Source organism: Anabrus simplex, chromosome 4 (genome assembly GCF_040414725.1).
Source record: "Anabrus simplex isolate iqAnaSimp1 chromosome 4, ASM4041472v1, whole genome shotgun sequence".
In the NCBI taxonomy this organism is placed as follows: domain Eukaryota; kingdom Metazoa; phylum Arthropoda; class Insecta; order Orthoptera; family Tettigoniidae; genus Anabrus; species Anabrus simplex.
Window position 1 is genome coordinate 391,094,984 of NC_090268.1, and position 27,046 is coordinate 391,122,029.

Below are 27,046 nucleotides of genomic sequence, written 5' to 3' on the forward strand. Positions count from 1 at the left end.
TAGATTGGTGTAATTACTATTTTATTTGTGTAATTCTATTTATATTTTCTGTGAGAATTAAAATTTAAAATATCTCTTTTCGAATAGGTGGTGTGTGATGGAGTTTCAAAATTATGCTTGCTGAAATCTGTTATAATTAGCTTTTACTTTTCAGGCATTTTTCCATTGCAGACCTGTGTTTTTATTACTTTATTTTCACTATGTATAAACATAAAGTAATAGTTCGATCAGAATGGAAATTTATGTAACGTAATATATGTAATATAATAATGTTTCAGCTTCCATCATTGCGATGGGGTGCGGCAATTTCTTGGAATGGTTGTCGGAAACTCACCCTAGCATCTATCACGACTGGGATGACGTGAAAAATGACAGGGAGGGCATCTGGGTCACTACCTTTGTCTTCATAGGTCTGGTGTTCTCCACTCTGCTTACAGACAAAACCACAAGTGCAATGGGCCGGAAACCCACATTGCAGATCGGAGGAGTTCTGATACTCCTCTTCTGGACGATCACTGCATTCGTAAACCATGTTGGCTTACTGTGCTTTGCTGCAGTATTAGGAGGATATGGGGTTCGTATAATAAATTCTTATCTATCTATATACTAAAAGAGTTTACTAAAAACAGTTTTGGAATATCCATCCGTCTGTTCTCCTGGACTGATTTGCTTCATTTCTGTTTCATTCTCTGCGGAATTACCTGCCGGTGAATCATGAGACATTGGTAGGTCTCTAAGTTCAACCAACTTTGAGTAATCATAAAATAAAATCATTAAATTTTCACTCCAATGACTGCAGGCGAAGAAGGTTTACCCTAACCATGAATACATTCTGTACTTAGCAGTTTGCTAAGCGACTAACACTTACACTTTCATTAACAATCTGATCTAATTATGTGATTTTTCATCCTTAGTAATGTATTTGCATGCAGCCATGTTTGATTACTTCTTGACAAGCCAGAGAGTACAGACTTATACACTTCCTCTGATGATGTGATATTTACTCTTTGATTCTTTGACCTTCCCCAGCTTCTTAATATATTCAACAGATGGCACAACTTTCCTAATAACTTACATGCTGCTAATAGAAAAGATCGAGGTACACACAGACGGGAAGGTATCAAGTTGACTAGCCTTCTGTATGACCTTTACCAGTAATACAGCTCAGAGAGAACATCTTGAAAAAGCGGATTGGAATTGTGTGTGTGTGTGTGTGTGTGTGTGTGTGTTGTGAGTGCGCGTGTGTGTGTGCATTTATTGCGTCATCCTGAAATACATTAGAGTAATGAAACAGACCGAGTTTTATTTTTAACCATATCGTCCTTTTAAGACCAGGATTACTATTTGCAATGATCCTATTGTATGTATCATTATTGTCTGTACTATGCATGATCGTGAACACATAAATTGTAATTGTCTTATTACTATTGTCAATTACTCCGGAAATAGCCATGTTTGGTCTATTGGGCCCAATGCTAAGTATTTTTGTCTCTATTTCCTGCGGTAATTGAGTTTCTGAGAGCCCTCTTACGATAGCTGTTTGAAGTTCTATTATCTCGTGCAGCAGGGCAGACGTCGGCGGCTACCTGTGCACTTGGCCTTGGGAACACAGCGGTAGAAGAGGGGTGATGAGCGGTGCAGGGCCCGTTTCGAAAGCGTGCCTGTCTCATAAAATTCACACGCACTGCAGCAGGTCCCTGGTCACAGGCCATTGCCGCTTAGCTTGGCATATCTTTTACGCTGAAGTAGTATGCAGGAGGAGTGAGATGGTAAAATGCACAACTGACTGCCACTTAGTGTACACGCATGTACAGAAATGGTGTCCAAACATAAACAATCATCACTACTCCACTCGAGTACTGAAAAGGATGGGGAGGTAATGAAGGGATAATTTTGAAGCCCACTCCAGTACCGAAAATGAGGGGAAGGGAGTAAACGTGTAGAGCTGAAGGCACAATGTGTTTATTGCTATACATCCTCCACTGGGTCCATCTCAATCACACAGTCTTATAGTGGGCTCTCTACCTGCAGCAATGTGCTAGGCGAGGAAGTGGTCAGCTGCCATGTTTTGTTAACTTCGGGATACCATTTCCGTGCAAGCGTGTACACTTTGTCATTCACAGAGGACAGAACGGCCTCTCACGGTGCATGCAACGGGGCATCGCACGGCGCAAGGTGCAGAAGACGACTTCTCTAGGTTGACCAGAGTACGTAGGTCGTATTATATTGTTTTACATTTTATTTATTTCTTCGCAAATTAAGTACGATACACATCAGTTGTTACGTCCATCTCCTCAACATAATCTCCTTATAACTGTATGTACTTTTGCCATCGATGAGTCAGTCTCTCCAGACCTTCCTGAAACCATTCTTTCGGAGTTCTGCGTACCTATGCCTTGACAGGTGTGTCCAGTGCTGCAAAATCCGAAAAACGGCGACCACGCAGAGGTTTCTTCATGTTCCCGAATACGTGATAATGACACTGTTCGACATTTCTTTGGCGGTGGACTGCCCCTATGCTGCCATTGCATCGATTGCAGTTACGTTTGTGGCTCGTGGTAATGGAGCCATGTCTCATCGCCAGTCACAAGCCTAGCCATGAAGTAGACTGGATCTTGATCAAGGCGTTGCAAAAGTTCTTTGCACACGTCCACACGCCTCTGCTTTTCGTCTGCAGACAAGAGTCTAGACACCCACGTGGATGACACCTTCCCCAACTGCAAGTGCCCGTGCACGATCCGCTGCAGGGTGTTTCGGCTAATTCCCGTGGCTTCCTTCATTTCCGTAAAAATGATGCATATGTTTTCTTGGATGGCCTGTTCGACCAGGGCAGTGTTGGCTGGTGTTGACACTGTTACATTCCTTGCAGAATTGGTTCCCTTGTCCACCGATGTACACCCAGTTTTCCAACCTTCCACCCAGTTTTAAACATGTTCTCCACAGACTGCCACAAAGCGCCGATGAATTTCTGCGGTGGTCACGCCTTTCCATAGAAGCCGAGTCGTGTGTTATGAAATGGCTATGACGCGTGAATTCGTTGGAACCTGTGCGTGCGCTGCTGCCAAACGTTGGAAGAAGACACTAGTTACACGTCACCACCTTCAAAAGTGAAATATGAACCATACCCGGACGTATAAAAATAAAGTGTAAAACAATATAGTACGCCCCTTGTAAAAACCCCCATTCTTTGACTCTAAGCAATTCGCTCCCCCCACCCCCTCTCTCTTTTTATCTCTCCCTTTCCCTACGCCTGTCTTGCTCGCTCCGCCTATCTCCCCATTCTTCACTTGCTGTGCAGCGCTCCACCGTCCGAGCAGAGTTGAGCTGAGCTTAGTGGAGTTGCTCAAGACAAAACGCTGGTCCGAACCGAGCCGATTCGGACCAATGCATGGCGCACAGAATCTCTGCGCGTCGGTTTGCGAGAGTGAGGGTTTTCGGACGCTTGAGAGGTCTTGATGTACAGAGTTACCGGAGCTCACTGTGCCCCGTGCGACTAGATAAGCAACCTAAAGTTTTCTAATATATTTGTGGAATACCATTCTTCTTTGCACTAAAGCTGGCAGGTTTAGTGTAATTTACTTTTGCTGCTGTTAAAGCTTCATGTATTTGTGAAAGGCGTTATTTCATTGTTCTCTTGTGTTGACAATGGACAACACTGAAGGATTCTCCAAATGCAGGTGTCTGGGCTAAATAAAGTGGATGATAATGAGGTGATAGAAGGAAACGAGAGTGATTCGGAACAAGAAAGCACTGGAAGGAGGATTAGAGAAGTGTCAAAAGCTCTTCTGAAGCAGTAATTGCAGGAAAAATCAGATGACGATAACAAGCTGTATGCTCCTTATTATAAGACATAGTAAAGTTCTGGGAAAGGATGGATTGTAGGTTATAATATTTGTTTTCCTACCTAGACAACTTCATAAGACAGTGAGTGAAATTGTGAGTGAAAATAATGAAAGTGACGATGACAGCGTTAAAGGAGTGGGCCAACAGACAAAGAAAAAAGAAGTGCGAGCTGTGTCAACGTCGAAAAGACAGGAATAAAAAGCATACTTGTGATGAGCACGGAAAATTCACACGTATTCAGTTAAAAGCTTGAAGATGATTGACATTCTTCCGCTGCATGATGCTTGAAAATTTTCCAAAACTCTACCAATAATTACCATTCGATGGGGAGCTATCAATATTAATGGGGTTTATGGAAGAAAGAAAGTAGAACTGGCTGAGTCAGCAAAGAGGATGCATTTGGATGTGCTAGGAGTAGGTGATATTCGGGTAAGGGGAGATAACGAGGAAGAGATAGGAGATTATAAAGTGTACTTGACGGGTGTTAGAAAGGGAAGGGCAGAGTCTGGGGTAGGGCTCTTTATCAGGAATACCATTGCACGCAACATAGTTTCTGTTAGGAACGTAAATGAGCGAATGATGTGGATAGATTTGTCAGTTGGAGGAATTAGGACTAGAATTGTGTCCGTGTATTCACCATGTGAGGGTGCAGATGAGGATGAAGTTGACAAGTTTTATGAAGCATTGAGTGACATCGTGGTCAGGGTCAACAGCAAGGATAGAATAGTGCTAATGGGCGATTTCAATGCGAGAGTTGGGAATAGAACTGAAGGATACGAAAGGGTGATTGGTAAATATGGGGAAGATATGGAAGCTAGTGGGAATGGGAAGCGTTTGCTGGACTTCTGTGCTAGTATGGGTTTAGCTGTTACGAATACATTCTTCAAGCATAAGGCTGTTCACCGCTACACATGGGAGGCTAGGTGTACCAGATCCATAATAGACTATATCTTAACAGACTTCGAATTCAGGAAATCTGTTAGGAATGAACGAGTTTTTCGTGGATTTTTTGATGATACAGACCACTATCTGATCTGTAGTGAACTAAGTATCTCTAGGCCTAGGGTAGAGAAAGTGAAATCTGTCTGCAAACGAATAAGGGTAGAAAATCTCCAGGACGAGGAAATTAGACAGAAGTGCATGGATATGATTAGTGAGAAGTTTCAAACAGTAGACAGTAAGGAGGTTCAGGATATAGAAAGTGAGTGGGTGGCATATAGGGATGTTGTAGTAGAAACAGCAAAGGAATGCCTAGGAACAACTGTGTGTAAAGATGGGAAAAGGCGAACATCTTGGTTGAATGATGAAGTGAGAGCAGCTTGTAAACGTAAAAAGAAGGCTTATCAGAAATGGCTCCAAACAAGGGCCGAGGCAGACAGGGATTTGTACGTAGATGAAAGAAACAGAGCGAAACAAATAGTTGTTGAATCCAAAAAGAAGTCATGGGAAGATTTTGGTAACAACCTGGAAAGGCTAGGTCAAGCAGCAGGGAAACCTTTCTGGACAGTAATAAAGAATCTTAGGAAGGGAGGGAAATGAACAGTGTTTTGAGTAATTCAGGTGAACTCATAACAGATCCCAGGAAATCACTGGAGAGGTGGAGGGAATATTTTGAACATCTTCTCAATGTAAAAGGAAATCACCCTGGTGGTGTTGCGAACAGCCAAGCTCATGGGGAGGATTAAAATGATGTTGGTGAACTTATGCTTGAGGAAGTGGAAAGGATGGTAAATAAACTCCAATCTCATAAAGCAGCAGGAATAGATAAAATTAGACCTGAAATGGTGAATTATAGTGGGAAGGCAGGGATGAAATGGCTTCATAGAGTAGTAAAATTAGCATGGAGTGTTTGTAAGGTGACTTCAGATTGGACAAAAGCAGTAATTGCACCCATATATAAGCAAGGGAACAGGAAGGATTGCAACAACTATCGAGGTATCTCATTAATTAGTATACCAGGCAAAGTATTCACTGGCATCTTGGAAGGGAGGGTGCGATCAGTCGCTGGGAGGAAATTGGATGAAACCCAGTGTGGTTTCAGACCACAGAGAGGCTGTAAGGATCAGATTTTCAGTATGCGCCAGGTAATTGAAAAATGCTACGAGAGGAATAGGCAGTTGTGTTTATGTTTCGTAGATCTAGAGAAAGCATATGACAGGGTACCGAGGGAAAGGATGTTCGCCATACTGGGGGACTATGGAATTAAAGGTAGATTATTAAAATCAATTAAAGGTATTTATGTTGACAATTGGGCTTCAGTGAGAATTGATGGTAGAATGAGTTCTTGGTTCAGGGTACTTACAGGGGTTAGACAAGGCTGTAATCTTTCACCTTTGCTGTTCGTAGTTTACATGGATCATCTGCTGAAAGTTATAAAATGGCAGGGAGGGATTCAGTTAGGCGGAAATGTAATAAACAGTCTGGCCTGTGCTGACGACTTGGTCTTAATGGCAGATTGTGCCGAAAGCCTGCAGTCTAATATCTAGCAACTTGAAAATAGGTGCAATGAGAATGGTATGAAAATTAGCCTCTCGAAGACTAAATTGATGACAATAGGTAAGAAATTCAACAGAATTGAATGTCAGATTGGTGATACAAAGCTAGAACAGGTCGATAATTTCAAGTATTTAGGTTGTGTGTTCTCCCAGGATGGTAATATAGTAAGTGAGATTGAATCAAGGTGTCGTAAAGCTAATGCAGTTGCGATCAGCAGTATTCTGTAAGAAGGAAGTCAGCTCCCAGACGAAACTATCTTTACATCGGTCTGTTTTCAGACCAACTTTGCTTTACGGGAGCGAAAGCTGGGTGTACTCAGGATATCTTATTCATAAGTTAGAAGTAATAGACATGAAAGTAGCAAGAATGATTGCTGGTACAAACAGGTGGGAACAATGGCAGGATGGTACTCGGAATGAGGAGATAAAGGCTAATTTAGGAATGAACTCGATGGATGAAGCTGTACGCATAAACCGGCTTCGGTGGTGGGGTCATGTGAGGCGAATGGAGGAGGATAGGTTACCTAGGAGAATAATGGACTCTGCTATGGAGTGTAAGAGAAGTAGAGGTAGATCAAGACGGCGATGGTTAGACTCAGCTTCTAACGATTTAAAGATACGAGGTGTAGAACTAAATGAGGCCACAACACTAGTTGCAAATCGAGGAATGTGGCGACATTTAGTAAATTCACAGAGGCTTGCAGACTGAACGCTGAAAGGCACAACAGTGTATAATGATAATGTATGTATGTATGTAGTTACCATAAGACACAGTAATATTTCTTTTAAAGTTTGTGTTTTATACTTTATAATTATGTCATTTCCAATGCATAAGGGAGCGTGATTAAAAGTTTTTAAGAACTTTTAAGGACGTAATTTTTTGCTTATAATAATAGGATTTAATTTTAGCTACATAGGTTTGAGAATTTTTAATACTTATACACACATGGGATCCAAAGTGTCCCATGCGGCAATTTACGTTGTTCAGTCGTACGCGACTAATCCTGGCTAATGTTGTTAATTAATGTTGCAAATACGTCCATGTTAGTTTCTGTCCAGTCTATTGTTTTCAACTTGTTCTTTATTGTTATTTTACTGTTATGAAATTTGTAAAGATTGAAACCCCCTTAGCCACTAATCCCAACATCTCCCATAATACCACAATTATTAATTCCTTACCCATCCTATTTACCCATCACTTCTAATCAACCCACCTGTATATCCCAGCCAGAGAGAAGGCGTAATATTCTAGGTAGTCCATCCCTCCCCTTCAGGGTGGGTAATATTATTAGTAGGAAATGTTAAATTAATATGAACTGTATAGAAAACCTGTCTTGAACTCTATGTTTCATGCGCTTTTACCGTACAGAAATGATAACGGGGAAATTCGGGATTATTACTATGTCTAATTAGGGTAGCATCCTGGTTCACAGAATTTACCAAGCTCAGAACATTTTAAGCAATCCTTGGACATATGAGTTCTACTCCCATTTGAAAGGCGAGGGACTCCTTGGAAACAATTTGGTGAATGGAATGGAATTCGATGGGGAGCTATCAATATTAATGGGGCTTATGGAAGACAGAAAATAGAACTGGCTGAGTCAGCAAAGAGGTTGCATCTGGATGTGCTAGGTGTTTCGTCCTCATAGAAAATTTATACAGATCGCGCTCTTGTCCGCGTCTCGTTTGAGTGACCAGAATGCATCTGGTTTTCGGCGACTACAGGGCAGACTTGATCAAGCGACAACATGTCGTCAAGACACGCATTCACGGCCACATGGCCTCAAATTTCATCAATCGATAGCCATCCAGGCATTTCGTTTTATTCTTTAGGGTGTAAATAATTTTTGTGTATTTTGTTAATCACGAATAATTGAAATAAAAGTTTTTTACGTGTATTATTTGTGAATGATTCGGCCTTATAGTCTAATCACGTGCATAACCAAACTACAGTCCACTACCAGAGAAATCATCGCTGTTTAGTATTACAACATGTGTGCTACAGCATTCAGTTTGTCATTCCAACATTTTTTGGTCCTCCGGGCACGGTAAAAGAGAAACGCGTGTGAAACATCATAAATTGCAACGTGGGACTCTTCAGTTTACAAGGTCAGATTACTTCTAATTACCTTTACCTTGCATTTGTGTGAGCCAGTGCTTTACGATGGATGAGAACGAAATCGCAAAGCTAATCAAGAAACGGGGTTATCTGAAAGGTAGAATCGCAAAAATCAAAACTTTCGTCGAAAAGTACGACACTACTCAAAACCTAGCAGAAATTAGGGTCAGATATGATGCACTTATTGATTTAGAAAGCTAATACGGTTTAGTTCAATCGCTGTTTGAGGTGGAAGATATTAAACGAGTTCGTGGTGTAGATAGAGGTGAAGTAAATGACATTGTGTACAATTTGAAGGCAAAAATGCAGGTATTATTGTCGCCAGACCAACACGAAAATGCCGGTAGTACCACAAGTGACACTTCACATTCGTCGCACGGAAATAACAGCATCAAATTACCCGCGATTAAACTACCCATGTTTAGTGGGAACTATGAAGATTGGATGTCATTTGAAGATCATTTCAAACTATTGGTAAATGAATATTCCAGTCTAGCATCCATTTAGACATTTCACTACTTACTAGACGATAGCTGCAGTCGCTTAAGTGCAGCCAGTATCCAGTATTCGGGAGATAGTGGGTTCGAACCCCACTGTCGGCAGCCATGAAGATGGTTTTCCGTGGTTTCCCATTTTCAGGCAAATGCTGGGACTGTACCTTAATTAAGGCCACGTACGCTTCCTCCCCACTCCTAGCACTCTCCTGTCCCATCGTCGCCATAAGACCTAACTGTGTCGGTGCGACGTAAAGCAACTAGCAAAAAAACAAAACAGAAAAAACTTCCAACTACTGAAATAAATTGTACGGTAGCTTGGAACCCCTTATATTATCGGTTTCAAAACAATAGACTTATAGCAGCAAAATATGTTTGAGAAATCTTAAACATTGCAACAGTGGAGAATGAAACCGCTGAAGATCTCAGGCAATTTATCGGCACATTCTCAAGCAACACACAACCACTTAAAGCATTGAAAGATATTCCTCTAGAAGAAGTGATATTGTCACTACATATTATTGATTATGAAGCCAAGAGGGGCTGGGAACTACAAGCAGCCTCTAACAAAATTTCCTCTCTCAAACAATCAACGTCTTATATTGAACATCGCTACCAAGTTCTTGAAAGCATGCAAACTTTTGTCAGCCAATTCAAGGTGCGCGGTAGTAAGGAAAGCTCACACAAGAAAAAACTGTCGTCGTATACACATGTTGCATGCATTAACAATCAGTGATCTTATTGTAAACAAGGTCATGCACCAGGACTTTTTGCATGTGAAGTAATTCTCAAGTTAAGGGTGTCAAATCGCACTCAGTATGCTCGTGACAGCAAACTCTGTTTAAATTGTCTTAAAGCATCACCCAAAAAGTCAGCATCTACATCCAGTCACTGTAGCAGATGCAACAAGGCCCACAACACATTACTACATCTTGAAAATCACAGGTCACAACAAATGAAACAACTTCTAACAACAAGGTGGTTTTGCTATCGTTCACACAACTACCAATAATTAACATACATGTACTCGAAACAAACCATATATGTTATTATCCACGGCTATTGTCAAAATCAAGGATCACAGTGATCATTTTCGTACGGTTCGAGGACTCTTGGACAGCAGGAGTCAAACTCATCTCATCGCTAAGTACACTGTCAACAGACTAAATTTAAAATGTAAAGAAGACATCACTTCTATTGTCGGCATTAACAAATCTTCATCAACTCTGAAACACAGTGTGGATATTCAATTCCAGTCCACAGCATCAGATTTTCACTCATATAAATTGTTTAGTGATTCCTGCCATCACACGAGAAATGCCTTCCATGGAGTTAGGTTACAAATCGCGGAACCTACCTAGTGACACCACACTAGCAGATCCTAAATTCGACAGTCCAAGCAAGGTAGATTTAATCTTTGGTGCAGAGCTGTTTTTTAACATTTTAAAGGCAGATGGGAAAAACGTGCAGGTGATTACCCGTTATTGTAGGACTCTCATCTGGGTTGGATAATTTCTGTCAAATGCCCTCAGCCAAACAGCCATCCCACATGAAACACAGTCATTTCTCACTTTGTCAAAAAGGAAGATTAATTCGATACCCAACTTCATAAATTTTCGGAAATAGAAGAATTGCACACCAAACCTAAAACTCAGGAAGAACAACAATGTTTAAACAACTTTAACGATAACACCACACGCACTTCTGAAAGAAGATTCGTTGTCAGGTTATCTTGTAAAGAAACTCACTCACCCTCGGGAAATTCTCGTGATATGGCAACACAAAAATTTCACAAACTGGAAGCAAAATTCAAGAAAAATCCAGTATTGCATTAACAATGTGCAAACTTCATGTCCGAGTATGAACAGTTACACTATCTCACTTGAGAGAGGTAGGTCTACATGTATCAGGTGATTCTGAACATTATTACTTGCCACTCCATGCAATATTTAAACAAAGTACAACTACATCAGTCAGAGTAGTTTTTGACGCATCAGCCAGAACCACTACCGGAGTGTCACTTAATGATACATTGTTCGTAGTGCCTACTATACAACAAGACATTTATTCCGTTGAGTTGAGATTCAGGACACACAACATTGCATTTACTGGAGACACACAAAAGTATACAGACCAGTTCGCGTTCATGAAAATGACACGGAATCGCCACAAACAGCTATCGAGACTTACGAACTATTGACTGTCACGTACGGCACAGCTTCAGCTCCGTATTTGTCAACACAGTGCCTCAAGCAATTTGCATAAGATGAAACAAATTCATTTCCACTGGCAGCAACGGTTTTACAAAGGGATTTTTATGTTGACGATGCCCTGTGTGGTGCGTCCAACATCGCCGAACCATTAAAATTGCAAAGTGAACTCATAGCCTTACTCAACAAAGGTGGTTTTCCATCAGCAAATGGTGCTCAAATCAACAAGCTATACTTGCTGCTGTTCCAATTGAAGAGCGAGAAATTAACCTACCTTTCTAGTTCGATAATGATGATACCATACAAACTTTAGGATATCATGGCATAATACGTCAGACAAATTTTTAGTAGCGAACAGAACAGAATCAAACAGAATAAAACACATACCAGGGAAGAGTAGCATTACTAAACGCACCTCTACACCAACAGCAGCTTCAATTTTTGATCCAATAGGATTCATCAGCCCTACAAAATGTTTCACCAGAAATTTTGGTTACACAAACTTGATTGGGATCAGACATTACTTGAAGACTTATCTGCAGAATGCAAGGTGCTTCAGAACCATTTGACACACATTGAAAACATTCAGGTGGATAAACATGCTTTAGCAGCAGGTGTGTGTTGTAACTTTCAAGTGCATGGATTCTCAGACGCCTCTCAAACAGAATACGGAGCTTGCATCTACCTTCAATCTGTCAATCAGCAAGGGGAAATAAGTCAAGTTGCTGTATTCAAAATATAGACTGGCTCCAGTCAACGGGTTACACTCCCTCGTCTTGAATTGCTTGCAGCTGTATTGTTGGCTCAGTTACTTCAAAAATCCCTTCCAATTTTATATCTTGAAATTAATGAGACTTCTTTGTGGACAGATTCTACCATTGTTTTATCATGATTGGCTTCTCCTTCGTCATGTCGGAAAACATTTGTAGCCAACAGGGTGGCAGAAATTAAGCAGTTAACTAATGCCAAAGATTGACATCAGGTTTCATCTCATCAAAACCCTGCAGATATAATTTCTCGAGGAGTTGAACCTCAAGAGTTACAACAGTCCACACTGTGGTGATTAGGTCCATCATGGTTATCAGCGCCTCAGTCCCTAGTCATCGATGAAAGTTGTCACACCACATTGGAACAGCGAACAGTAGCAACATTACTTGTCACTAAAGGCAATGACATGATCGAAATATTTTCTTCACTGACAAAACTAAAAAGAGTTCTGGCGTATTGCAGCAGATTCATTCACAACTCCAAACAGCCGAACAATAAACGAATGGAACCCTTGTTGTTCAAGAACTTCAGTCTTCATTAATGCCATACATTCGCATAGCTCAGGCAGAGTTAGTTATTCAGTGAAGAAATCAAAGACTAGCAGAAGGAAGGCACTGTATCAAGGAAGAGACAGCTGAAAACATTCTGTCCAATTCTACGTGATAATGTACTTAGAGCTGGTGGTAGATTGAAGAACACGTGGCTCCCATTCTCAAAACAACACCAAATTTTATTACCATCAAAACATCACCTGAAAACTCGAATTGTCAAACATGAGCACTTGTAACAGGTTCATGCGGGATCAGAATTGTTGTTAGCAAATCTTCGTCAACGTTATTGGATTCTGAATGGCAGAAACGTAGCCAGAAATCAAGTGCGCAAATGCGTAACAAATTGAAAGGCGCAACTAGTCATGAAATCATGGCTATCTATCCTGAGCATTATGTTCAACCAGCACGTCCATTCAGTGTTTGTGGCATTGATTATGGAGGTCCAATTCTACTTCGCCCAATTGACAAGAGGAGCAATGTCCGTATCAAGGCATACCTCGAACTATTGGTTTGCTTCACGACGAAAGCTGTACATTTGGAAGTAGTCAGAGGTCTTACCACAGATGCCTTCTTAGCCTTACTTCGCCGTTCCGTAGCCAGAAGAGGAAAGCCCGCAGATATCTACAGCGACAATGCTACTACATTTATTGGAGCCGATAGAGAATTAGAAGACCTTTACCAATTCATGGTATCACAGCAGCATCAAGAGGAAGTTGTAAGCAATCTGGCAAACAAGGGTATCCACTGGCAAGGTCTCAGGGGGTCTGAACTTTGGAGCGTGGGTTGGCGACCACGGGGCCCTTAGCAGAGTCCTGGCATTGCTTCCACTTACTTGTGCCAGGCTCCTCACTTTCATCTATCCTATCTGATTTCACTTGGTCAACTCTTGTTCTTTTCCGACCCCGACGGTATTACGTATGGAGGCCTAGGGAGTCTTTCATTTTCATGCCCTTCGTGGGCCTTGTCTTTCTTTGGCCGATACCTTCATTTTTCGAAATGTCGGACCCCTTCCGTTTTTCTGTGATTAGTGTTATATAGAGGATGGTTGCCTAGTTGTTCTTCCTCTTAAAACAATAATCACCACCACTACTATCCACTGGCAACACATTCCACCTCGTTCACCCCACTTTTTTAGGATTATAGGGAGCTGGCATCAAGTCAGTCAAATATCATTTACATCGAGTTGTCGGAAACTCATTGTTAACATTTGAAGAGATTAGTACTGTGCTCACACAAATTGAAGCGTGTTTAAATTCTCGTCCACTTACAGTCCTATCCTTAGATCCTGCTGACTCTCTACCCTTAACTCCAGGTCAGTTTCTTACCGGAAACAGTTTAAATTCCATTCCTGAATCCAATCTGACTCTTGTACCTAGCGATAAACTTTAAGCATGGAAACGGTTGCAGCAAATGCTGCAACAATTTTGGACCAGATGACATAAGGAATACTTCATCCAACTACAAAACAGGCCAAAGTTGGCCTCCCAGCAACCCAATATACAACTTGGTGCAGTGGTGATTATCAAGGAGGACAATTTACCCCGCTTCAGTGGAGACTAGATGTGGTAGAGGAACTCCACCCAGGTTCCGATGGACTTGTGCGAGCAGTCACCATAAAAACTGCTTATGGAAATTTCAAGTGTTCTAAATGAAATTGTGTCCCCTTGCCCCCGAGTAGTGTTTTGTTATGGAAATATGATTCTTTACAGTGTCAGTGAGTTGATTAGTGTATACAGTTGCATTTGTCTTTATTTTTTACAGTCATTTAACAAGATGAACAATTCAAAAACTTTCATTGTGCAGGTGTGAACAAAACTGAATGTATCAACCTGCACACCAGTGTATACTTTTGTTTCCCTTTAGTGACTGAAGTTCATTTACGTGCAACATTTATGATGTATTTGTATTCTGATGACATTTTCGTGTTTTTATGTTAATGTAATTTTTATTGAAACTGTACTTTGTCTTGATTGAATGCAATCATCAGAGAGGAGAATGTTTCGCCCTCTTAGAAAATTTATACAGAGCACACCCTTGTCTGCGTTTCGATGCATCTGGTTTCCGGCAACTACAGGAGAGACTTGATCAAGCGACAACATGTCATCTAGACACGCATTCACTTCAACATGGCCTCAAACTTAATCAATCGAGAGCCATTCAGGCATTTCATTTTATTCTTTAAATTGTAAATAGTTGTTGTGCATTTTGTTGATCATGAATAATTGAATTTTTTTTTTTACAAGTGGCTTTACGTTGCACCGACACAGGTTGGTCTAATGGCGACGATGGGATAGGAAAGGGCTAGGAGTGGGAAGGAAGCGGCCGTGGCCTTAATTAGGGTACAGTCCCAGCATTTACCTGGCGTGAAAATGGGAAACTACGGAAAACCATCTTCAGGACTGCCGACAGTGGGGTTCGAGCTCACTATCTCACTGCATAACAGTCCACTGCCAGAGTAAAAAAATGAAATGTCGTATGGCTTTTAGTGCCGGGATATCCCAGGACGGGTTCGACTCGCCAGGTGCAGGTCTTTCTATTTGATTCCTGTAGGCGACCTGCGCGTCGTGATGAGGATGAAATGATGATGAAGACAACACATACACCCAGCCTCCGTGCCATTGGAATTAACCAATTAAGGTTAAAACCCCCGAACCGGCCGGGAATCGAACCCGGGACCCTCTGAACCGAAGGCCAGTACGCTGACCGTTCAGCCAACGAGTCGGACACTACCATAATCATCGCTATCTAGTATTACAACATGTTTGCTACAGCATTCAGTTCATCATTCCAACACTAGGATTGAATGACATTCGGGTAACGGGAGATGATGTGGAGATTATAAAGTGTACTTGACAGGTGCTAAAAATAGAGGGGCAGAGTGTGGGGTAGGGCTGTTCATCAGGAAAACTCTTGCACGCAATATAGATTCTGTTAGGCCCGTAAATGAGCGAATGATGTGGTAGATTTGTCAGTTGGAGGAATGAGGACGAGAATTGTCTCCGTGAATTTACCATGTGAGGGTGTGGATGAGGATGAGTTTGACAAGTTTTATGAAGCATTGAGTGACAACTTAGTCGGGGTCAACAGAAAGGATAGGAGAGTGCTAATGGGCGATTTCAGTGCGAAGGTTGGAAATAGAACTGAAGGTACGAAAGGGTAATAGGTAAATATGGGGAAGATATGGAAGCTAATAGGAATGGGATACGTTTGCTGGACTTTTGTGCCGGTATGGGTTTAGCGGTTACGAATATATTCATCAAACACAAGGCTATTCACCGCTACACATGGGAGGCTAGGGGTACCAGATCCATAATAGACTATATCTTAACCGACTTCAAATTCAGGAAATCTGTTAGTAATGTACGGCTTTTCCGGGAATTTTTCGATGGCACAGACCCCTACCTGTTTTGTAGTGAACTAAGTACCTCTAGGCCCAGGATAGAGAAAGTGAAATCTGTCTGCAACGAATAAAGGTAGAGAAGCTCCAGGAGGGGGAAATTAGACAGACGTATATGGATATGATTCGTGAGAACTTCCGAACATTGGACAGTAAGCAGGTTCAGGATATAGAAAGAGAATGGATTGCATACAGGGATAATGTAGCAGAAACAGCAAGGGAATGCGTAGGAACAACTGTGTGTAAAGATGCGAGAAAGGCGAACATCTTGTTGGAATGGTGAAGTGAGAGCAGCTTGTAAACGAAAACAGAAGGCTTATCAGAAATGGCTGCAAGCAAGGGCTGATGCAGGGAGGGAATTGTACGCAGATGAAAGAAACAGAGCGAAACAAATAGTTGTTGTATCCTTTGCCTGGGCGTTGGTTAAGTCAGTCGGACTTAGCCTTTTATGTATAAAGAAGGGATCACAGAGAAGCATGGGCACGTTTATAAATGCAGACCTTCATTTCGAGATTTACTGCTCCTAAACGGTACATGATATCGACAAACGCCAGCAGACGCCCCTTTTATCGTTCTACATCCTCAGTCCTATAGCATTTTCTCGTATCTCCCATATTTATGGGTGAGATTGTGTTAGAAAATTTGAATAGGGTGAAATTTGGGTACATTTTAAACATTTTACATTATTTTTCACCTACTTATGTGGAAGCTAGAACAATAAAATTTGGCTCGCATATGTCCATCCGTTGTTTCAACGTGTGTGCATAATTTGATGACTCTATCTTTCCTACAGTGTATCAAACTGTGATGTATACGTGTAAAAAGCACAAAATGTACGTACAATCGAGAAATACACCCAAATCTAACGTATAAGGAAGAGAGATACGACAAAATGTTATAGGACCAAAGTTGTAGAACACTCCAAATTGAACCCAGATTGTGCCACTCGTTTTGTGATAAGACTTGCCGTTTAGCCACCAAATTCCTCGAAAGGAAGGTCTGCACCGTCATTAAAATTGCCTGCATATTTGGATGTTTTTCGGGGTTAAAATGTGAAAAATTTTACCACCTTGGTATTTTTCCGGCGGTTACAGCCTGAAAGCTATGATATCGCAAAATTTCAGTTCTGTACCTCGTCGGGCTGATTGTGCCTCCACCTTGATTTGGGGGAGGGGGATAAAAATTAGGAATTACCTGGAAGTTTTTAAGCCCACTAAACTTATAGGTTATCGCTTTGGATACATATATACGACTGCGTGATTATCCTGAGCCCATAATTGGAAGGCCCTCAGTGAATTTTGCGAATTATCGATTCATCTAGAGGTCATCAGCTTCTCTAGTACCAAGTTGTAAATTTCTGAAAGGCGTGGAAGTGTCTCATTAATTCACGTATATTTTCATTTTTATACCTATATATAAACTAGCTGTAGTACCTGGCGTTTCCCGGATAGTTTTTGAATGTTTACCATTAAAATTTGTATTACCAGTTAGGTATGTGTGAAGTGAATATTTATAGAAATCCTTTTTGACATTTTGATTGACATTTTACGATCTCTCATGTAGTTTTAGAGTTATTTAGATGTGTTTGATTTTACATTTTATATAATTTAATTTTGGAGTAAAACGGTGGCCTTATGGAATCTAGAGTTGACTGGGAAATATTTGATCTTGTAAAAAATTAATATGATAACTATGTGTATTTAGCTGTCGCACTATAGATACGATAGCTGCCTCTGTGGATCCGTGGTAGAGTGTCGACCTCCGGATCCCTAGATAGCGGGTTCAAACCCGGCTGAGTTAGTCGGATTTCTGAAGGGCGGAAGAAAGTCCATTCGACACTCCATGTCGTACGATGTCGGCATGTAAAAGATCTCTGGTGATACATTTGGTACTTGCCCAACAAAATTCATTAAAATCTCAGCCATAGACGCCCAAGAGAGATCCGGTTTACTCTGTCTGCCATTTAGTGGGTCTAGAGTAAAACGGAACGTCGAAATTGACGAGCAGACAGCCAGATGGTATCAAATTGAAATGTCTGCACACGGTAGCTGAGGCCATACGATTATTATTATTACTATAGATACGATGTACGTGATTTTTACTGTCATTGAGACTGTCACCAATCAGCCTTGCGACCCCGAAAGCAGTGGATTCAAAACCAAGCTCGGTTGTTTTAGACTATATGCTTTTAAGCCCATCTCAACCCCCTGTCCTAGTGGAGGCTGAACGTAGACTTAAACGGTATCCAAAGCGTCACAATGCACCTCAGGGACACATACACAATTGATTCGTCATTATTATAGGTTATAATTTACATGTCATCCCTCCTATTCTCCACCCCTAGCGGGGTTGGGATATTTCATCACAACAGTTTTTTCCAGATGGTAAGTCATTGTGTACTAAGTTTCGTTGAGAGCTGTTAATCTCGGTCATTTTTGCTTTCATCTTCACCCTTTCTCAACCTCCATTCTGATTGCTGCTGAAGTATGACTTAACCTGCATCCAGAGTGTCGCAGTTGAATTCAGCGACCTCGTAAAAATGGATTCGACATTAATATCAGTCGTTCTCGTTAATTTGTATATTTTCCCCCTTCCCTGGGAGTTCCAGGGGTGTTTTTCCAACCAGTATTATTTTTTCAGATAGTAAGTCATATGTGTACCAATATTATATGAGGACTATTCTGGGAAGACATGCACATACATGCGTAATTTCGGTCATTTTGAGCATTTTTCTTTTCACCCCTTCTCCTTCCCCTACGGACTTCAACGACATACGGAGTCTCATTATTTACCTCAGTAACCCCGAAAACTATGGACTGTACATTAATATTTGACGTTGTTTATTATTCTTATATTTCACCTATCTGTCCGTATTTTGTTATAATTCAATCATACCCGTAGGGGTGCCCATAGTAATTTCTTCTAGATAATAAGTTATATGTGTACCAGGTTTGGTTAAGAGGTATACTATAACATACACATATACGTCCATAAACTCAGTCACTTTGTACATTTTCTTTTCTTCGCCCGTTCTCACCCCCCTGCCGATTTGGAATGAACATTGTCCTAAACAGCATCCAGAGTGTCACAGTTCACCTCACTGACCTCGAAAAGTATTGATTCGACACAAATATCGGTCGTTTACAATAATGTTTACATTTCACCCCTACCCTAGGGTTGAGAGCTATGCTTGAACATACATACATACATACATATGCCATTATCTCGTCATTTTTTAAATTTCTTTTTTCATGTTTTCTCACTCCTTATGATAAAGGAGGCTGAACTCGGACTTTAAAAAGTCCAGAGTGTCACTATTCATATCAGTGACCCTAAAAAGTATGGGTTCGACACTATTTTCATATCTCACCCCATTCCGACCCTACGCGTGCTCTGCTTGTCATATAACGCAGTTTGTCTCCTGAAAGTAAGTCTAAAGTGTACCAAGTTAGTCTGAAACCAATCCCATAGTCCCGAAAACTATGGATTCAACAATACTATAGGTAATATTTCGTTATATTTGACCCCCTTCTCTAGTGATTCTAGAGGTGTCTTGCCCACACAGTATTTTTTCCAATTAGTAAATATTAGTGCAAAGTTTAGTTGACAGCTATGCTGGAGCATACACACAAACATCCATAATCTTGGTCACTTTGGACATTTCCTTTTCTCAACCCCTTCTCACCTCCCTGTCGATTGGGGATCAACTTGAACTTAAACATTCGCAGTGTTGCTATTCATTTCAGTGACCCCGAACTATAAATTCGACATTATTTTCGATTATTTTTATATATCACCCCCACCGGCCCTTACCCTATGGCTGCTAAGGTTGCCATAACCCCACGTGGTTTATCTTCTGATAGTAAGTCATAAGTGTGGCTAGATTGGTTGAAATCGCTCCAGCAGTCCCGAAAACTATTGATTCGACACTGTTATTGGTCGCTTATTGTTATATATATATTTCATCCCCCTCTTTTGGTGGTTCTATGTGATTCTTAACCCAAACAGTACTTTTTCCAGATGGTAAATCGTACTTGTATCACTTTTGGATGATAGCTACGCTGAAACACATCCATCCATTATCTCGGTCATTTGAACAATTTCTTTTCTACCCTTACTCAACCCTTGCCCCCAAACGGTTAGTCTCTTGATAGTAAGTTATAAGTGTACCAAGTCTGGTTCAAGTCGTTCCGGTATTCTTGAAATCTATGGATTCGACACTATTAACTTATTGGTCGTTTTTGTATATTTGTATTTAATCCCTTCCCCTGGGGTATCTAGGGGTGTCTTTCCCCATCTGCGTTGTTCACAGATAGTAAATCATATTTGCAGCGGATTTTGTTGACAGTTATGCTGGATAATGCACGCGTACGTCCATAATCTCGGTCATTTTGGTAATTTTATTTTTTCAACCTGTCTCACCCCTATGCCAATGAGGGATGAACTTAGACTTTTTTTAAAAATCGGAGTGTCACTTCATCTGCGACCCATAAAACTTTGTATTCGACATTATTTTCGATTAGTTTTGTATCTTCCTCTCCCTTCAATCCCCACCACAAATGGGGCTGAACATTGACTTATAACAGTCCGCTTCGTGTCGGTATTCCTTCGGTGAGGCATCCCACAAAGAAGGTCTTTATATAATATCACTAATAAAGTCGAGGATGATCTCCTTGCTCCACACCATTTCTGACTATAAATTTTAGTATAGTGTAGAGAGAACGACACTCGTGCGCGTACTGTATTCGTAGCTTGTAACTAGGCCTATAATCCTACATTTTCACGAGAAGCACTTCGTTTAAGTTATCTGTTGGCATGGAAAGAGCACAGAAGTTGCTGAAGCTGTGCCGACATTTCACGAACAACCGATTGACTTGACAAGTTTTCCACTCGGAGCGGATAACACGCCAACATGTTAAAAGTGTTCACCTCAACATTCTGAGTTAATATGCAAAGTCAATTGGAAGACACAAAGACAACATACATGTCAATTCCAACATGCTCAATTTAGCATGTTGGTGTTAAATGTTAATCAGTGGAGACCAGCCTGTAGAGCAACATGACCAAATCATTAGTTGAAATTTATCCATCAGAGGGTCTACTGCAGGGCTCTACCGAGCTCGATAGCTGCAGTCGCTTAATTGCGGCCAGTATCCAGTATTCGGGAGATAGTAGGTTCGAATCCCACTGTCGGCAGCCCTGAAGGTGGTTTTCCGTGGTTTCCCATTTTCACACCAGGCAAATGCTAGGGCTGTACCTTAATTAAGGCCACGGTCGCTTCCTTCCAACTCCTAGCCCTTTCCTGTCCGATCGTCGCCGTAAGACCTATCTGTGTCGGTGCGACGTAAAGCAACTTGCAAAAAAAAAAAAAATCTGCAGGGCTGTCCAACGTTCGTTTCTACGCGAGCACATTCACATGATAACTAAGGGTATGCGGGCGCCAGGTACGATTCCACTAATTCGACTACTGTTATCGGTACTACAACGACTATATAATAATAATAATAATAATAATAATAATAATAATAATAATAATAATAATAATAATAATAATAATAATAATAAATCTAGAATTAAAAATTATATGAAAATATATTTACTCACATAATTAATGTGAAATCTGGCACTGCATGCTCGCTGCAAGTTGAGGAAAGTCTGGTGTGTAACTGGAACAGGCTGCTCTTAACGCATCATCCAGGTGTGAGTCTGTCAGGCAGGATCAGTATTTGTTTTTTATTATGTTCATAGTCGAAAACGCGACTGAACAAAAGGTTGAACCAAAACAAGATTGCATTTTCAGAGCAACACTGCGGGTAATGGGATATTTTTTACCGTCCACCAGAGTCCAGAAATTGCCACATGTTGCATAGGAGGATTTCAAAGGAAGGTCTGACTGAAGGCTTAAAATGTCCATTTCTAATTCTTCAGGATTATAATTTTTGAATATTTCACACACCCTCCCTCCAAGCTCACAAACGTCAACAGAAGCGAAAGGATTATTGGCAAACATGATCACTGGTTCAAGCATTGAAAACTGGCTAAATCTGCTACCAAATTCGAACCCAAGAGCTTCAAGATGTTTAGCAAAAGATGAAAAATCACGCTTGCCGCCATTTACTGCATCTGCCATAGATTTCAAATTTGGAAAATGTGAAAGGGAATTTCTATTTAAATGGACAATCCAAACCTTAAGTTTCCTTTCAAATGCATTGACAATACTTATCTTACCTAAAATGTTATGATCTTTTCCTTGCAATTCGAGATTTAACTCATTTCATTTTGAGGTGATGTCTGCCAAGAATGCTAATTCGATTTGCCAAGATACATCATCAAGTTCGTGATAATATTTCCCAGGAGATGATTTCATAAAGTCTCGTATCTCATCCAACAGGTAGCAAAACCGTTCGAGTGTTTTACCCTTACTAAGCCACCTTACGTCTGCATGAAGGATGACGTCACCATTCTCCGAATCTGACATACTTAAAATATTTCTGAACAATCGATGACGAGTAGATGACGATCTTGTATAATTCACCTTTGCGTATAAGGCTTCTTGGTGAATAATACAACGATAAGAAAGAAATTTTGGAAATAATTCATCCTTAGCGCAAAGAGAAAGAAATCCATTATTTCTAGCACTCATAGACGGTGCCCCATCTGTTATAGAGACAAGCTTTGACAGTGGTAAGTTACTTTCTTTGATGAATTTAACGAAAGCATTACATATGTCTTCTCCCCTAGTACGTCCATGAAGTGGCAATACCTTGACAAATACTTCCTTTACTGTAAAATCATTAAAAACCATTCTAGCAAATGCACACAACTCAGCAGTGTCAGACATATCAGCACTTTAATCAAACTGGAGTGAAAAATGTTCGCACGATTTGAAATCCTGATGTATTTGAGATTCCATGTTATTAGAAATCTGTTCAACCCGCCTAGCAACAGTTTGGTGAGACTACTGGAGTCCTTTGATTGAAGATATCAATTCAGATTTATCTTTGTGAGATTCGAACAGAGATTCAGCGGCATTTAGCATAGCTTCTTTCACTACTTCCCCATCACTGAAAACTTTTTTCCTTTTAGCTAGGGCGAAACAAACTTTGTAAGAAGCTATTGTCACGTTACGCGTTTGTTGAACTGGCTTCTTAAACGCATATTGTTGCAATGCTAATTTAGATTTTAGGTCTTTCACTTTGTGTTTTCTTAGTTCAGAATTAACAGGAAATTCACTGTCAAATTTGTTGTGATTAGTCAAAAAATGTCGCTGTACATTACTTCTTTTAGGAACAGACACGCTAACATTACACAATAAACACACAGACTTTCCTTTGTTTTCAATAAAGCAACACTGGTCCTTCCATTCACTGTTAAAGTTATAATTTCTTGGCCTTTTAGCCATGTTAAGAAGAGTTATGTTTAATGAAATATAACTGATTATAAACTGAATAATTAAATGTTTAAATAGTAATGAAAAAAGGCACAGGAAACATGTTGAATGTACAACTTATCACAACACAAGCCACTGAAAACGTATTCCATAAGCCCTGCATAAGCTCATAAGTAATACTGAATGTTCGCCTGAAAGCTAGGAACTGGGAACATTCCAATTGAAAGACTTTCATAAATCGTTTGTTCATTATTTACGGCACAGCTTTGTTGGGATTAAAGTTACTTTGTGGGCAAATTGGGTGTCCCATTGTCGTCCTGGTGAAACTCTGTCATGGTAGGTAGTTTATGGCATTGCAATCAAGTGAATCATAAGGAAGCGGTTCTGTTTGGCAGAATAAGTATGCGGCTATATTTGGCTCCGTGAGTAGAGAGGGCCTTATACCTGGCGCTAGCCCCTCCCCTCCCCCACAGTGAGAGGTTTGTGGAGGATTTCCCTTTGTCGCAACTACTTACATGTCGAATAGCACTCTTTCTGAACCTTTCTTCTGTCTCTTCACTAATTGCGGACACGAGTCTGTTAGGCCTAGATCCCATTTATGGCTTACTCAAAGCTCTTTGTGTATTTGGAGGTACGGATATAACAAATTTCCTGACTTTGAGGACGGTATTTTTAAGAGAAAAGTAAGAATATGTATTGAAATGCAAAAGTATTGTTTTCAAATATTAGGTAAAATTTTATTTGGAAATTAATTGCGAAGGGCGCCATAAAAGGGCACCTCGGGCACCATGGTACCCGCGGGCACCGCGTTGGACAGGGCTGGTCTACTGTCTTCCACTGGTTTCTCATTGAATCTTCTCCAGCATATCAGTTATGCTTAATTAACTTTTCTATTTCAACTCATCTAATCATCTTCCACGTTTCATCCGTCAGTCGTAGTATGTACACTCTATATTATATTATATTATATTATATTATATTATATTATATTATATTATATTATATTATATTATATTATATTATATTATATTATATTATATTATATTATATTATATTATATTATATTATATTATATTATATTATTTCAAACTCTGAGAATACTGGGTCTTGATTGGACGGACAGATGTTTGCTTTTGAACCTGTATAGAGCCCAAAGCACAGAAATAAACATAAATGGAACGACAAGAGAAGCAATAATAAGATGAGGTGTGCGGCAAGGCTGTCCCTTATCACCTTATCTGTTTAATATTTTCATAAAATTCGCTATTAGGGCACTAAAACAAAAAACCAAAGGGATACATTTTAATGGTAAACAAAATCACAGTATTCGCTTTGCAGATGATATTGCATTGATAGCTGATACAGAAGACAAAATAACTAGGATGCTCGGTATACTAAGCAACACGTTAGAGAAGTTCAGGCTAAAAATAAACACAAAGAAAACAAAAATGATGGTCGTTCAAAAGAAGAAGACTAAATTGAAAACAAACATTAAATTAGGCTGTGAAGAAATAGATCAGGTTAAAGAATTTTGTTATCTCGGTAGTGTTATTACCAATGATAATCAGTGCCTGACAGAAGTCAAAAGAAGAATTGCTATGGCAAAACAAGTGTTTCAAAGCAGGAAAAATATATTGTTAAACTAGCTGATGTACCCGTGCTTCGCCACGGGATTCTCAGAAAGAATGACTTGGTGGTTTTCCTAACTGAATTCAACATAGGTCATTACAAAAACGTCAGTAGGAATGTAGCGATTGAAAGCAATGTTATCATATAAAATACTCGATCAAATGAAAAACCGCACGCTTTCTCACTTTCAACGAACAGTACTACGGTGCCGAACTAAGAGTCCAAAGTTCCAGAGATGGAATAACCAGCTCGCAGACAGCCGTAAACACTCCTCTGTCATTATTCCGTTAAATATGCACACTACTCATTCCAATCAGTGCCTCAGAGTAGGGATTGAACCAGTGTGTTACGTACCAGATATATCAGAAAATGTATGAACCAGAGGAATGGCATGCTAAAGAAGAAAGTTATCTTACACCCCAGCTACTTCCCGCCAATATACAGGCAGACTGTTACAGTCGGTACGACCAGGCGTGTTGCCCGTGTGGTTAGGGGCGCGCCGCTGTGAGCTTGCATCCGGGAGGTAGTGGATTCGAACCCCACTGCCGGCAACCCAAGAGATGGTATTCCGTGGTTTCCCATGTTCACACCAGTCACACCAGGCTGTACCTTAAAGCCAAGGCCGCTTCCTTCACACCACTATTCATCTCCTATCCCATCGTCACCATAAGACCTACCTGTGTCGGTGCGACGTCAAGCAAATCAAAAAAACCTCGGTACGCTGCAGTAATCCTATCTATCGGGGATGAGAGGAAACAGAAGACAAAAAGCACATCACAACACACAATGGTCAATGTAATGTTACTGTTGATAAAGTTTATGAGCTTTCTATATTGCAGGCCTTCACATTAGTTTTCTTTCGACTCTGTGATATTAGGGTGTCTTACAAACTTATTTATATCGTAGACTGTAGTTCCTTATTCTCAGACTTTACATACCGATTTTCACTAAATACTGTTTACACATTTTCTCGTGACGCGGCGCTGATACGGACTTCGTAACAAAAATCCACATTCATGTATACTGTATCTATGATTATATACGGTACGGTAACAATGTATAAGACATAAGTGATCGGATAATTAATAACTTCTTACATAACTACTACTAACTTACGACATAACTAAAGTTATGTTAGTTATGTAGTATTTATCGATACGACCACTAATAACATAAATAACTTATTTGAGAATTACATTTCAGGCCTTCCCCTAAACTACCATTTCACTCAACGTGAATAAAATAATTTCTAGCCTAGATTGCAGTGGTTCATCACCCGACATTACATACCGATTTTCATTAAATTCTCTTCAGCCGTTTTCTATTGATGCGTGTACAGACAGACAGACAGACAGACAGACAGACAGACAGACAGACAGACAGACAGACAGACAGACAGACAGACAGACAGACAGACAGACAGACAGACAGACAGACAGACAGACAGACAGACAGACAGACAGACATTACGGAAAAGTAAAAAATGCATTTCCTTGTTACTGTGGACATGACAGATACAGAAATATCATTCATTTCAAATTCTCAGCAATGCACAGGCAAAACACTTATTTTATATATAGATTACATTTCAGGCCTTCCCCTAAACTACCATTTCACTCAGTGGGAATAACATTATTGATAGCCTAGATTGTAGCGATCTATTCCCCGACATTGCATACCAATATTCGGATACAACCACTAATAAAATAAATATTTGGCAATTAAATTTTAGGCCTTCCCCGAAGCTACCATTTTTCTCAGCGTGTATAGCCTATATTGTAGCGAATTATTTCCCATCTTTGTCTAGCGATTTTCATTAAGATACGGCCACTAATAACATATACTAAATATTTGAGAATAAAATGTCAGGCCTTCCCCTAAACTACCATTTCACTCAGTGTGATTAAAATAATTTATAGCCTAGATTGTAGCGGTTCATCACCCGACTTTACATTCCGATTTTCATTAAATTCTCTTCAGCCGTTTTCTCGCGATGCGTGTACATACATGCAGTACGTACAGACAGATAGACAGACAGAAATTACGGAAAAGTAAAAAATGCATTTTCTTGTTACTGTGTACATGACCGATACAGAAATACCATTCTTTTTAAATTCTGAGCAATGTACAGACAAAACTCTTATTTTATA

At 40.2% G+C, this 27,046-nt stretch overlaps 1 protein-coding gene across 1 annotated transcript in view; it reads left to right on the forward strand.

The window, feature by feature from the left end:
* Positions 1-302: 302 nt before the first annotated feature.
* The window catches only part of LOC136872753 (facilitated trehalose transporter Tret1), a 32,475-nt gene continuing 5,731 nt past the window's right edge, over positions 303-27,046 (forward strand). Inside the window, exon 1 of the mRNA XM_067146583.2 lies at positions 303-574. Within this exon, the coding sequence (XP_067002684.1) occupies positions 455-574 (120 nt within the window). The 5' untranslated portion in view covers positions 303-454. The remainder of the gene's footprint in view (positions 575-27,046) is intronic.